Source organism: Polyodon spathula, chromosome 9, assembly GCF_017654505.1.
Source record: "Polyodon spathula isolate WHYD16114869_AA chromosome 9, ASM1765450v1, whole genome shotgun sequence".
Lineage (NCBI taxonomy): Eukaryota > Metazoa > Chordata > Actinopteri > Acipenseriformes > Polyodontidae > Polyodon > Polyodon spathula.
The window spans coordinates 36,376,141-36,391,005 of NC_054542.1; the positions used below are offsets into that span (position 1 = coordinate 36,376,141).

The 14,865-nt window shown below is 36.4% G+C and overlaps 2 protein-coding genes across 2 annotated transcripts in view; both read right to left on the bottom strand.

Moving 5' to 3' along the window:
* On the bottom strand, window positions 1–5,355 carry LOC121320755 (leucine-rich repeat-containing protein 58-like). The gene is made up of 4 exons (XM_041259361.1): window positions 4,741–5,355; window positions 1,378–1,506; window positions 869–1,146; window positions 1–446 (listed from the first exon to the last, which is right to left on the bottom strand). The coding sequence occupies exons 1-4, from the start codon at window positions 5,190–5,192 to the stop codon at window positions 253–255; spliced, it is 1,053 nt and encodes a 350-aa protein (XP_041115295.1). The 5' UTR covers window positions 5,193–5,355; the 3' UTR covers window positions 1–252.
* Window positions 5,356–7,707: 2,352 nt separating this feature from the next.
* The window catches only part of fstl1b (follistatin-like 1b), a 36,445-nt gene continuing 29,287 nt past the window's right edge, over window positions 7,708–14,865 (bottom strand). The window contains exons 9-11 of the mRNA XM_041259362.1: window positions 14,140–14,250; window positions 13,188–13,291; window positions 7,708–10,093 (exon numbers count right to left, since the gene is read on the bottom strand). Of these exons, the coding sequence (XP_041115296.1) occupies window positions 10,049–10,093; window positions 13,188–13,291; window positions 14,140–14,250 (260 nt within the window). The 3' untranslated portion in view covers window positions 7,708–10,048. The remainder of the gene's footprint in view (window positions 10,094–13,187; window positions 13,292–14,139; window positions 14,251–14,865) is intronic.

A 14,865-nucleotide genomic window follows, 5' to 3' on the forward strand; every position in this document is an offset into this window, starting at 1 on the left:
CCTGCTTGAAATGTTACTTTAAAAAACAAAAAAAAAACAAACAAACAAAAAAAAAAAAAAAAAAAACAGTTTGTTACCCATCAAACTCACTCAAACTGTTCTTAGAGAAAAAACTAAATACATTTTATGGGAGGAAAAAAAATGAATGACTGTAACACAATAGCAAAGGCAGCGCTAAAAAACTGGAACATCAAGTGAGTTCGGTGGTGGTAGCAGACCCCCCTCCCCCTCCCATTGAGAGTCTGGTGTAACTTAGCCGAGCAGCACTTTCTGCATTCTGTGCGCTGGGACGCTGCTCTCGTCCTCCGAATCGGCGTCGCTCTGCGGGTTGGAGCTGCAGGGAGAGGAGCACTCCGGGGAGCACAGGTAGTGCATCAGGGGGAGACGATACTTGCCACAGAAATCTACAAACTTGATGTGACGCACACAGGAGTCGAAGTAGACACCTGAAGCAGGAGCAAAAACAAACAAACACAAATTTGTATTATTTTCTATAGGGTCCTGAAAGACAGCTTCATGTGTTTATAAAAGAGAAACCAGCTACAGTCTAACATTGTGTAAAAAGATGGGAACAATGCATTCATTCATTTTTCAACCAACATTGACTGGTTCATGAATAAAAAAAATATTTCTAGCAAATTATTTAAAATCATGGATAACAGAGCTTATTCAAAGGGTGCGTTTTAAAAGTCATCAACACATACATACCACATTATTTAAAATTTGGTTTAACATATTTTTGGATAAAAATCATGCAAGCCAGTCATTCTATGAATTACATCGCCTATCTGGACTACAAGTCAGTAGTATATATGATTAACATTTAGTGTAGTTCCTGATTAAGAGCTTGACAAAAGGATGAAAATACCTCCACATTTTGGGTTGGGGCACTTGCTGGCCAAATCCAGGTACCTGATGAGGTTCCCTGGCAAGTCCTCTGGCTTGTAAGGGAGATTTCGGGATTTGACCGTGCGTCCTGCCAGCTCTAAGAGTGAAGGAGGGTCATAGGTCATATCTTTGACAAACCGCACAACCAGTGGGTTGCCACGGAGACTGAGCTCCTGCAGTTGGAACAGGCTGAGAATCTCGCGTGGAAGATAAGTGAGCAAGTTGTTATGGAGGCTCAGGGATAGTAAAGAGTTCATCCTGCAACACAAACACAATTGAAGATTCAGGATTTGGGACATATGCAACCTTACATGCTAAAGATGTATTATTATTATTATTATTATTATTATTATTATTATTATTATTATTATTATGCTTGTATACCTGGTCTATTATTTATTTTGGCAGTTATTGGATGTTGAATGTAATTATGAAAACATTAAAGTGTACTGCAATACAAGAGTAAGGTGGAGAGAGAAGAGGACTCACTGTGCTAGCTGTGGAGGGATGCTCTGTATTCTGTTGTCACACAGTACCAGGTAGCTGAGGTAGGGGAGATTTGCAAGCTCTGTAGGAATAGAAGTAATGGAATTTCCCCCTAGGTAGAGCAGCTCCAGGCTGGAAAAGATGATAAATTCACATTGTATTTAAGAACAGAAAGCACATCGGCAAAACAGACTAAGTAAATAAGTATATAAAAGAGCAAACAATCATATTCAGTTTGCTTTTAGTTTTTGTAGATTTTAATTATTCAATATATGGAAACAATTAATTTCTGTTTAATCTGTGAAAGCAAGTAAACCGGATGTCTTGCTATTCCTGCTTTACTGGGATCCCATGTGAAAACAAGGCCAGTAATGAATCTGAAGTGATCTCAGTGGCACCTCAGATATTTTCCAAACCAATTCCCCTGTGACTTGGTCGACCACTTGACGGGCTTGTGTAAAAGTGACTGCAATATATATATATAACCACAAGTGGAGCACCGGAAAAAAATAAATACAAAAACAACCCTCCAGTCAACTATCCTAATATTTACTGTGTTTAAGTAAAAATCTACATCTACACAATGTACTTCTATATATTAGTTGTGGATATTTTGTTCTAAGGAATTACATGTTAATGGACACTTGATTCTACCGTATTTTTAGACATAAATGAACCACAATGTTAAGTCCACGCCTCTCTTGATATCTGCCCAGGTCAGCTTGTAAGTCTTTTATAAATATTGTACATGCCCCCCCATTTAAGTTTTTTTGCACTAAAATTAAAACTGAAAACAATAAATACAGAAAAATAATAATAATAACAATAGTAAGTTCCCTCTGTTCAGTACCAGCTCGAGTCAGCAAAAGTACAGTGCAAGGAGAACCATGTATGAAAATGCAGCCACACAGAAACTGTACAGTACTACAGTGCACATTGGACAAGCCGGACTGGTGCAAACACCCTAACAAACATTGATTGAAATGCACTGGCAAAAAGTACTTAGGTCTTGTAGTGTATACTTTATTGGCTAAAGATAACTCCTTCAACCCATGTGACATAAACTCTTCTGCATGCAGGTACCTTTGTGGATTCATACTGACATGTGTAATGCTGCATGCTTTTGTTTAGTAAAATCAGTTTGCGTCTGAATTAGTATGCTGAAGTGATTTAATATTAGACTGAACTAAAGTGCCAATTGCACTGTTATTTGAATTTATAACTTGGTGGCACATGCAGGCTGAGAGCCATAATGCACCACCACTTTTGAACTACTTGCCCAAATCCAGAGACCGAGGCACGGATGTTGACTGATATAGATGGACAATATATGTCCACACTTTTGCATTATAATTTTGTTAATAGCCTATAGTTTTTATTAAAAGCTGGTTAACCTTGGTCCTTAAAGCTGTGCCAAAAATCTAATACTGTTGTTGTAGTTGTTACCCTTAAAAATATAAAAGTTAACTTAATACAAATAAAAGCTTTGTGGACATTCAAACATGAAAACATTAATGTTCCTCCAAGTACTGTTTGATGAATACCTGCTTATCGACAGATTTCCTCCTTCCAGAAAGGCATGTGAACTGCTTGCTCAGTCTGCTCAATAGTACAGAACTGGTGGTGCAAATTGAAATTAAATGAGTGTCGAAAGTTGAAATGTGGGGGTGCAGTATATGTTGTACAAGAGCCATTAATTAAATAACAAGTTGGGCAAAGCTGGTTTTCTTCAATAGCGACCTGTTCTGCATTGTCATGCTCGTTTTACTACAGCAATTACATGGGTTAGTGGAACCTCAGAGGTTGTTGTTTTTTTGTTAAGTCGGGTAGTGACCCAGTGCTGCAATATACTTTGCAATGTATATACCTATAAGAGAAGAGAAGTCTGAACCCTACACCCTCATGCTGTGTACAGAAACACCGAAGAATGTGTCCCTCTTTGGTCCTACAAAGGCTGGGTCCATATTTAGAGCTACGTACTGCAGTACAAACCATTGCCAGTTATCTTTGTGTAATCAATCAATTAATCTCATCACTCTCTAGTCATAAAAGCTGTATGGTGACATGTAATGTCATGTCATGGTGATACAGACCTACACTTTTTCAATTTTATGACATTTATCAAGTATTAAAAGTACAATGGCTACTATAATTGCACCAGGTATGCATGCCAATACCAGACAAGCGGTATTTTAAAAGAACAATTAGATAAGGACACTTAATTTCTGTACTGATTAGAACTGATTCAAACACTCCTACATGCTTTAATGCAGGGGTCTCCAGCCCCGGTCCTGGAGAGCTACTGGGTCTGCTGGTTTTCATTTCAACCAAGCTTTCAGTTACTTAATTGCATCAATTATTGGCTTAATTAGTGAAAATTAACATGTGTTTCAGATCTGTAGCCATTGATGACATAGACACCTATAAAACCTGAGAATCTGGGGCTCTGCAGGACCAGGGTTGGAGAGCCCCGCTTTAATATATCAATACTGTTTCAGGGACAGAAATAAGACTCCAATTGCATAGCAGTTTCACACATTCCAGTTTTACTATGACCTTGATTAGCCACAGTGTATCTAACAAGCTCATGTGTGTTTTATTAAGCTCAAGGTAAAACCAGGAATAGATCAAACTGCTATGCAATAGGAGTCTTGTTTCCACTCCTGTTGTTGGAGTGTCTTTTAAGTGTCTTCATGTATGTACACTAGTCTATTTCACATACTGCAGTGTAGTACTGACAACTGCCAGTTTTCTGTGTATTATCAATTAACCTCATAACTAGTGCGTCAGGGCAACATAGATAATAGAAGTAGTTAATTACATCAGTTATGGCCCTCCAGGACTGTAATTGGCCACCACTGTGACTGAAAGTTCATCATGTCATCGTGACATGGTCCCACTCTCATGTCATTTATCATATATAAAATGTACAGACTGCGACTGTCATTGTACCAGGTATGAACTGCCAATACCAGACACTACACTTTGATCAGGGCACTTCATTTAATTGAATGCTTCTTAGGAAAAGTGAAAGTAATTAAAACGGTATTTAATCAGTTCCAAACATACAGATGTGTAGCTAAGTCAAAAGAGTTGAGTGAGCAAAGTTAAAAGGTAAAATTAAAAGTTTAAAAAAGAAAGTGACAAGAATCGAAAAAGAGCATAGTAATATGGGCGGGTCTATTACTATAGCTATATTTAATGACAACCTGTGCATTTTTTTTTTTTTTTTTTTTTTTTTAAATCGTACCTACATATGTATTCATTTTGCAAGAAATACCATCTGTGAATCTGACACAACATTTGCAATCTAATTTCAAATGATAGCATTCCAGGGTGCTCGAGGTCTCGTTTAACTAACGTTACCTTGTTAATTGTTCTATTTCTGTGGGGATTGATTTGAGTCTGTTTCCTCCCAGAGAGAGGGACTGGAGTCTTTGTAGATTGAGGAACTCGCTTGGGAACTCCTCAAATCTGTTCCCACTGAAGTTAAGCACCTCCAGGGACATGGTCCCGAAGTCCTTTGGAAGGGAGAACTCATTCAGCCTATTGTTTTTTGCAACGAGGGTCTTGAGCTTGGAAAGCCGGAGGATTTCCTCGCAAATAAAAGCCAGTCTGTTGCAGCTGATGTCAAGAAAGACTAGGTTCGAAAAGTGACAGATCGAACCAGGAAGCACAATAAATCTGTTGTAAACCAGAAACAGCTGTTGAGTGTCCCGTTTCCTTTCCTCGCCCACATGATCTAAATCCAAGTTATCCAAATTCAGTCTGGATAAATTCAAGACTTTCTCCCCTTCCAAAACTTCACTGACGTCCATTTTTCCTGAAGGCACAGAAGTCGAGGATATTTAACTACAACAAAAAAATAAAAACCTAAATAAATAAATACATAAAATTAAATTAAATACATTAATTAATTAAAGCTAGAGAAATCACGGACTGCTTTCCAAACCGAAAAGTGTCAGCCTATTAAGAGATTCAAAGAACAATTAAAACTATTTAAAGATTCCTGGGAAAACCATCCGGGGTAATACAGTCATTATCGCCCGGAATTTGGATAACAAACAAACTGCCCTCTGGAAGCGAGAAGCTCTGTCTAATATTCATGTTCAGGGGTAACCCTAGCTGGTCGTGCAGGAGGAGGGTGTAGAAAATGTGTGCAAAGTTCAACAGCATCTGGTACTGTTGGATTCAGTAATTTATATTCAGCTACAGCTGTGAGCCTTTTGTCGATGTCAGCAATGAGCATTTCATTGTGTGTTGTTTAATTCTTATGTAACCTGTTACATATATTAAAATATCGTTCAGTTACAGAATCGTAACAAAAAAAGTGTGTTACATGTCCATACTAGGATTTACCAGACCGTCCCACCATGTAGAACAGGAATTGTTTTTTAAAATATGGTTTGTTGTCTAACACACAACATGGGTGCGGTAACACACGCCATTCTATATATATATATATATATATATATATATATATATATATATATATATATATATATATATATATAAATTTTATTCGTTTTTAAATTTCAAATAACGTACAATGCATGAATGTACAATACATAAGTATTCAATAAAGTTGCACAAACATCTGTCTATACAAGTGAAACAATCGATTAAAGTTTAAAAACACATAAAAACATTGACATGCAACAAAAATACGTTTGGCAAAAGAAAACAATGGACAAAAAGGAGTGACAGCACATATCTTTAAAACTGACAAACCTATCCAAAACGCCCGTGCCCCTGTAATAATAGAAAGTCTAATAAATAACCTAAACTCGAAATTACAGTCAAAGACTTTTTTTTTTTTTTCTCCATGGAATGACAACCTTGGAATACCAAAAATGCACTAAAACGAGTATAAAATAGAGAAAGACTCAACATCCAAATCTCTAAAATAAAAAAGGGGCTATATTTCATATTTATGTGGGTTTATCTAAATAAGCATACATTATTATTTCTGAATCAATAACTTATAGAACATAATTCTAAATAATATTATATCTGTAATATTCAGGTTCCAGCATCATTCCATTCACTTTTTGTAAATGTATTAATGTACTGCTATAATTAACATGAGTAATATTTTGGACTGTGGTTTAGTAACTTTCAATGTAGACTAAAATCTCCTAAAATTGCAGTTAAAGGGCTGAAAGGGGTTGTTATGTGTAAAATATTAGACATATGCCTACATATTCTGGTCCAGTAATTGTAATTTCCTACGACTCCATTTTGTGTAATAGCTCCCTTTATCGGATTCACATCTCCAACATCTGTCAACCGGTTTCAATCTACATTTCAATAATCACTCTGGATCTCCGTGCACAGGAGACTACAGTGTTTTAAAATAAAAAAGCCATGGACATACGCAGTCCCATTATATATATATATATATATATATAGTATATATCTATATATATATATATATATATATATAATTATATACACAACTCAATGGAGTGTCGCTTTACCTCCGAGGACCGACTGTCTGATGACAACTATGGCTTTTATGCTGAATTTACGTGTTCCTGAAAAGAGCTGCACTGGAGACAAAAGCTCTTTTTGTTTGTCCAGCAGCACTGAGCCTCACATGAGAGTGTCTGAAGGTATGCCAAAAAATGGTACATTTATTACACTAGTAAGTCATTGATATCAGACTAATTGCAAGCCCAAGATTGGGGTCTATCCTAAAACTAAGAAGTCTGATTTTTAAAATGTCTGGGGCTTGCCCAGTAGTAGATACTAAAGACTATCAAATGTTACATATTCATGGAATAGCCCTTCAGTCCACATGCCCATTCAACCCAGTCCTCTTGTTTTGAGTTATAAAGCCCTATTGACAAAGCATTAACTCTTTAATAAGATTAAAAACTCAAGGTTTAATATTCAGAAAATGGTTCTAAACGGTTGTTGGCTTCTGTCACAACACGCTTAAGCAGTTCCTTTGCATTGCTTTTTGAATCTGGACAAGAGTCTTTTTAAAACTTAGATAATCATGTTTAAATGCTGTGAAAAACTCCACTCTCATTTCACAGATTTGCTCAGTGGAGAGAATGTGCTATACAGCAATGAAACTTGGCAAGAAGCAACAATAGATCATGGAGTGGGTAATAACTAAATTCAGTAGCACTGGCAAACATAACTCCAAATTTTATAAAAGTATGTAACACTTTACCCAGGGTGTGTGAACTGGTCCAGTGGGGTGGATCCATGTTATGAGATCTTTAGTAACCGTGTAGGTTTCCTTCCTTTGGTGTAAGAGTTCCATACTTGGGTAAGGGCATGTTCAGTGGTAAGGGACAATAAAAAGTATTTCATCAAGTGTTTTTATCAAGACATTTTATTGGCATGTATAACAAAAATTTGTGAAAAAAAATACAAGTAGTAAAATAAAAGTGAACCTGACTAAATTAGTAATAACCTTTTAAAGAATTCAATGCAATGTAAATCCTGTTCAAGTGACAAAAAACAAAATGTAAAAAACAAAACAAAAACAAAGTTACAAAGATTTGCTGCCAGCTTCGTGCTGTGCTCAATGCTAGATTGATCAATTGCAGGGTGAAAAAACTACAGCTATGCCGGCTAGTTTGGTTCTAGGTGTTAAAACACACTGAAGGAGTTCTTTGTTTAATACCTTTGCTTTTACGTTATATTTTAAGGCACTGATTCTGCAATAATGGGTAGGGTGGTGAAACTCAAAACTGTAAAATAATGTCATGTCCATTGATACTAGTTCTTGTAAAACAGGTATATCGTTGTTGCTGGGTCCAGAGTAATGAAATATCTGGAATAGTACAGTAATACCAGATAACAAGTCACACATCAGGTTTTGGTTCCAACTTGAGCAGTTAGTTTTATGAGGTGAGATTTGTTTAAAATGTGCCAACTAGTCGTAACAAAAATTAACATATAGTTTCCCATATTTTTCTAACCTACCAGACCAATCAACTGTCAGTAGTCGTGGTTGTCCACCAACATAAGCCTCTTACTTGCATTTAACCCATCATTTCTGTTTTATATGGTAAATTGCCAGTGCATGTAAACCTATGTCTCATAGCTGATACAAACTCAACCATTGTGTTGTTACAAGCTTCGGTTTCTATTCCAGCAAAGCACACTTGCTTTTACTTCAGCTAAGTCAGAGCTGCATAAAGTTTTGAACATTCCTTTAACTGCAGTTACAGACAGCAGGTCATTCAAGAGCAAATAGCACCATCAAAAATGTATTTTCACACACTATCGTAGACACCTCATATGCTGAAAACTGCTCTTGAACAAGAAAAGTCTAAAACAGAAAATGTAACACTCTGTTATGGCTGCTAGGTGATTTATACATGAACACCATCTAATACTAACTTGAAATCAAACCAAAGAATGGGGCTTGTTAAACAAAAGTGTGTACATAATTGAAATAAAGCAAAACACCCACCAAAGATAAAACATGTGCATTTTCTGTATTTTTTTAGGATTGCCCTCCAAGATACGATCAAATTTAAATAAAAAAAAGACTAAAGTTATATAAAAAAGCTACACAAAATGCATCATACAATAAAAATATAGCACCTTTGTGAAATGTCAAATGAGAGCCATGTACATTGGAAAAGACTTTTGTTGGTGACACTTCCAATAATTCTATTAAAACCATGATCCTAACTTAGTAATAACCTTCTAAATAATACAACATGATGTAAATCTTGTTCAAGTGACAAAAACAAAACGTGATACATTGATTTTGTGCTTTACATAAAACACACATAGATTACTACCTCATTTCTGTATTTGTGAAATATACATGAATATATTTCTGCATATGCATGTATTAGATGCTGGATGTGTAATCTTGTCTCCCTTATCAAATGCCCACTTAAAATAAAGCATCCCATAGACTTAATTTATTTTAACACATGTTCATGTATACTATTTGTAATATTATATGGACCTATAACGACATATACTAAACCTGTGTCTGTTTCAAATGAGCATTACAGAAAAATTAATTTTGCCACTCTTAACCACACCACAAGCTTAGTCGCAAGACGAGTGTACTGTGCTATCTTTTAACACTTCAGCTTTGGTATCTGTTGTAAGTGGTTATATATAGCATAATCTATTAAGTAATTTATAGTTACAGATTATGATTAGATATTAACACTGTTACAATGTATTTTTGCAATGGCTCTTTATGAGAGTGTTAAAATATATTTTCTTACAAGATTTCATCTACAATGCAACCTATGAGTAAGATGTTAATAAGTCCTCTATCTTCTACGCATCTGCCCTTTGTTAACCCACTGGTGCCATGGCACATATTTACCAGCTCATGCAAAGTGGGAGAGGTATCTAGACTGTATTTTCACTTAGTAGCTACTTCTCTTTTTCCCCCCTTCAGAAGATTTAATCTACGGCAATTTCTTTTGACAATCTGTATTCTGTAGCTCTTAATGTACTCACAAAGCTTTGCAGTGATACATGAATTACTGTGCTTTACATAAACACACATGGATTACTACCCCATTTATATATTTAAAAAAAATAATACAAAATCAAACAACAGCATGTTTTTCTTTCAAATACAGAGGAAAATGTAAGCATTCGCTCGCTCTTCCTTACAAGAGGATGGGACGATGGATGATGCTCCTGTGTTCCTCTTTCAGCTTCTTCATATTTAGATCTCTTTGGTGTTGACTTTCTTGGACTTCTCGACTGTTTCCTGAAAAGATAATAAAAACGTTAGCTGTGTGTTTGTTTGTTTTTAAACAGCTGAGAATGGCTAAAATCAGTTTGTTCAAATGACAGAAAGAATTTAAAAAGGAACAGCCTCTGCCAATTCAAACAACAGTGTCTGTTTTGAAACTATTACTACTAATAATAATACTGATAACAATAAATCAATCAATCAATCAATAAATAAATAACCACTCATGCACTGAACATCCTGGATCATTACATATTGTCTTGTTTATTTCTAATCTCCCATTCCCATCCAAAGTTTTAGAGAAAGTGGTGGCTCATCAATTTAACAAATTTCTTGTAGCATGCAACATCAATGAGAATGGCTTCTGCAACACTTACAGCACTGAAACAGCCCTTGCTAAAGTTGTAAACGATGAATTGCTATCTTCCGATATGGTTTTACTCTCAATTCTTATGTTGCTAGATTTAAGTGCTGCATTTGACACCACTGACCACTATTTTAATTGACCGCCTCGAAAATCGAGTAGGATTGTCAGGGAATGCCCTGTCTTGGTTTTGTTCTTATTTGTCCAACAGTTTGTCAAAATTGAGGAAGACACCTCCATTATATCCGTAGTTACTTGGGGTGTTCCGCAAGGTTCAATTCATGGTCCTATTCTTTTCTCACTATATATGTTCCCCTTGGGGGATATTGCTCGAAGTTATGAGATAAACTTCCACTGCTACGCCAATGACACGCAGCTATATTTGTCATTTAAACTTAGCTGTAGCTGCACTGACTAGTTGTATGGCTGACATCAAAAAATGGATGTCAAAAAAAATGTTGATGCTAAATTCTGATAAAACTGAGACCATGCTTTTGATACCTTTAAATTGCAGAAGTAACATAAAGTTATCTGACCTAGCTCTTAGTAGCTTGCCCTCTAATTGGAAGGCTGAAATGAGAAATTTAGGCATTACTTTTGATCAAGATCTTTCCTTTGAGCAACATATCAGGAATGTCACTAAGATATCCTTCTTTCACTGACAAAATATTGGTAAACATATGTATTTTCTCTCAGTTTGATGCAGAGAGACTAAGGCGTGCTTTTAAAACATCAAAGACCGATTACTGTAATCTATAAGTGCTGTTCTCTGGTATTTCTAGCTATGCTATTTCACAATTACAACTTGAAAAAAATGCTGTGGCCAGAGTTTTAAAAAGAACCAAGAGATATGAACATATCATTCCTGTTTTGGTAGATTTGCACTGGCTTCCTGTTTGTTCCTTTGTTCCTGTTTCTGACATATAAAGCTCTCCATGATCATGGTCCGCTGTACCTAAAAGAACTCCTGTCTCCATATTTTCCTAGTCGGCCTCTTAGATCACAGGGTGCAGCTTTTCTTAACATTCCAAGGATACAGAAAAAAAATGCAGGTGGCAGATCATTCTCTTACAGAGCCCCTAAACTGTGGAATGTCTTGCCACCATCTGTGAGGGAGGCTCCCCCTGTTGCTGTTTTTAAAGTAAGACTGAAAACTTACTTTGCCGACACAGCGTTCACAGTTCTGTAAATTATACTTATTTTTACTGCTCTTTAATTATTAATGTATTTACTTATGTATTTATTACTTGTTTGTGTTGTTTTTTTCATTTCTGTATTCTTAAAAATACGTTTCTATTTCATTTTATTTTCTCTTGTTCAGCGCTTTGAGGCAAACTTTTGTGAAAGTCGCTATATAAAAATAAAAATTGACTGACTGATTGATTGCTTTTTCAGCGAATCGACACAGGTTCAACAATAATTAAAGGACTTATTTAAATAGTAGAAAAGAGCTGGACTGCAGTTTATTTAAATGCAAGCTTCTTTTATCAGCGTTGTGTGCAGGAGGTCCTCCAAGTATGTAATTTAATGAAAGCCAAGACAATAAAAACTTGATTCAGCTACGGCACTGTAGTTCTGGTGTACTCCAATAAGGGAGTCATGCAGCAGGAGTTAAATTGACTCAGCTTCACAACTGAGCCATAGATGTTTTAGGTCCTTTCATTTAACCTGATTGCTTTCAACCTGTTGTAATAAAAATGGATGTATATGTAACAGCCTACAGCGAGCAAAAAAAAGAGAACTAAACTAAGAGCTGCACTGCTCAAAAGTTAACTGAAACAAGATTGGGAACATTGATGGTATGTAAACTCGATATCTTCCTGGATAACCAAAGTAAACAAAATCATGTAAACAATGGATGTATCAATATTTACACTGGAGCACTGGATACATATACATGCACAGCAAAGCTTTTTCCAAAACTTTGTCTCTACTCTACCACTATATATATATATATATATATATATATATATATATATATATATATATATATATATATATATATATATATATATATATATATATATATATATATATATATATATACTTGGTACAGATTTTTAAAAAATGTCTATGTCCAAGTGTGTCTCATAGGGAGTCATCCAAACGGACCGGTGGGAAAATGATACTAGGTTCAACAACATGAAGATCTGAATGCTGGCCCATCAGTGTTGTGCAAATTGCTCCACAGTGTCGAAATAGCCCCTGGTGGTCACCCATTGCAGATGGCGATCCTCCTGTGCAGTTGTCAGTCGACTTACTCCTGAAGTCACAAGCCGGGTGTAGGTATGTTCTTAGATCCACTGGGTCCAACCCTGCCCCCTGAAGCCCAATAATCGTGACTCACTTGAACTCACACAGCTGTTGACAAACACATTGCGCACATACCTGTGTTTCCTTATTCAACAACATGAAGACTGACCACTGAATTCTACCCTTTCATACCCTTTTCCTCATGTCACGCAGTCACAGCAGTTTGTGTACCACACGCCACCTGGTGGTGCCACACACACAAGACCTTCCCCAGCTTCTGTACCAGTTGAGTCAGTGTGGGGCCTTTTCATTGTTCTGGAGTGTACTTTCCAAATGTAGTTTTTGTTTGATGTTTAGTGATTATATACTCTGACAGGAGCATACAAATTTGCTGTCTGGGCCAAATGCTGTTAGATATCTGACATAACTTTGTGATCTATGCGCACTGCCGCTTGGGGTTCTCCCCTATTACTGTGGTGTTAAAAAACAAACCTGGTGCTTATTGAGCTCCTCCACACGTCGGGTCCACTCCTCCTCAGTCATCTCCTCCTGTGCAGTCAGGTCTGTGTCCTCAGGAACGTCCTTCTTATCCTTAGCTGGAGACAAAAGAAAAAATCAATTTGGTAATTCATTCACAACACCGGCACCAAAATTGAAACACTTAATTTAAATGTTATTTTACCAGAGAAATCGGTCAGTCAGAAACAAAGATTCACATGAGAGCAGGCTAGGCCACACTGCATTTAGTTACTCATTAAATTATAATAACTTCTGTCCTCGAAAAAAATATCTCCACCTGATCAATTCAGGCAGTGTTTTTCATGTCATGTTTTTATAATTTACAGCATTAAGAACAGCTAGACAATCAAAACTTCCGTAAGGTAACCAAGAATTGTTATTTCTTAAAATGGACTGAAGTCAAAAGTGAAAAGTAGGTGCAAAATTGGCATTAATCTTTAGTGAATCAGGCCTTTTGTGTTACAATGGTTAATTTCAAGAATCACACTACAATGAACTCTGTTCACCAAGCTCGTACTGTATGACCTTTAGGGTAGAGACATTATTAAAGTTCCTGCACATTCAAATTAGCTCGAAGATTTGACATGATTCTGAAAGACAGCAACATGTTGCGAGTGTGCGCTTAGGCTTGCAATTCCCTGAACATTCTAGCCATGAACATTCCAATATTCTAGGACCACACAGCAGCAGGTCTTACAATTCAACAGTGTTTTGAAACACTGAGCAGTATTTCTAATTAATTCCAGCTCAAACCAATAACAGTGCTCCCAAATAAGTGAAGCAATAAGCGAACAATGTTGCTTTTTGTTTGCCATTAAAGTCAAGTAAGAACTGACAACCTGACATTTCACATTTGACTGCAATTGAAGAAATAATTAATTCTACAATAGTGGGGTGTAGCATGACTTTTTTGAAGTGTCCTTACCATCGCAGGTCATGGCAGTGCACACCCAGTTTCCACAGGCACAGACACAGCGATTACACTCCACTTGAGTCTCTGCTCCATCTTCGTAGGTCTCGTCCTCAAGAGCACACTCTGAGGAAACACAAGGAAGTGTTGTAGCAGCTGAGCTATACTCACTTTCTTTAATATGTTAATGCAGTAATGCCATATTACACATATTCATATTTAGTCGCGGTCCTTATGAAAAACAAGCTTTGCTAGCCAGTATTTAATACAACTTTGTCCGAAGGCCTTCTACACTGGTATACCACTACCAAAACCAATACATTTTTGACTAGTGCATTCTTACATGACTAAGATTATTATTAAAACAGGACACGACTACAAACATAATTTCCTTACCTGATTCTGTCTTCTTCTCATCAGAAGAGGCTTGGTGGTCCAGGGAAAAAAAGACTTGATACCAGGAGGTCCTTGGTTCTAATCCCTGCTCAGCCACTGACTAACTGTGTGTGAGTAAGCCACTTAACCCAATTGTGCTCTGTCCTTCAGATAAGACGTAAAACCGAGGTCCTATTGTAAGCCACTCTGCAGCAGCAGTTGTGATGAATAATTCACCCCCTGGTCTCTGTAAACCGATTTGGATAAAAGCATCTGTGCTAAATGACTAATGAATAATAATAAATAATAATAATAATAATAATAAATAATAATAATAATAATAATAATAATTAAAATTAACAAGTC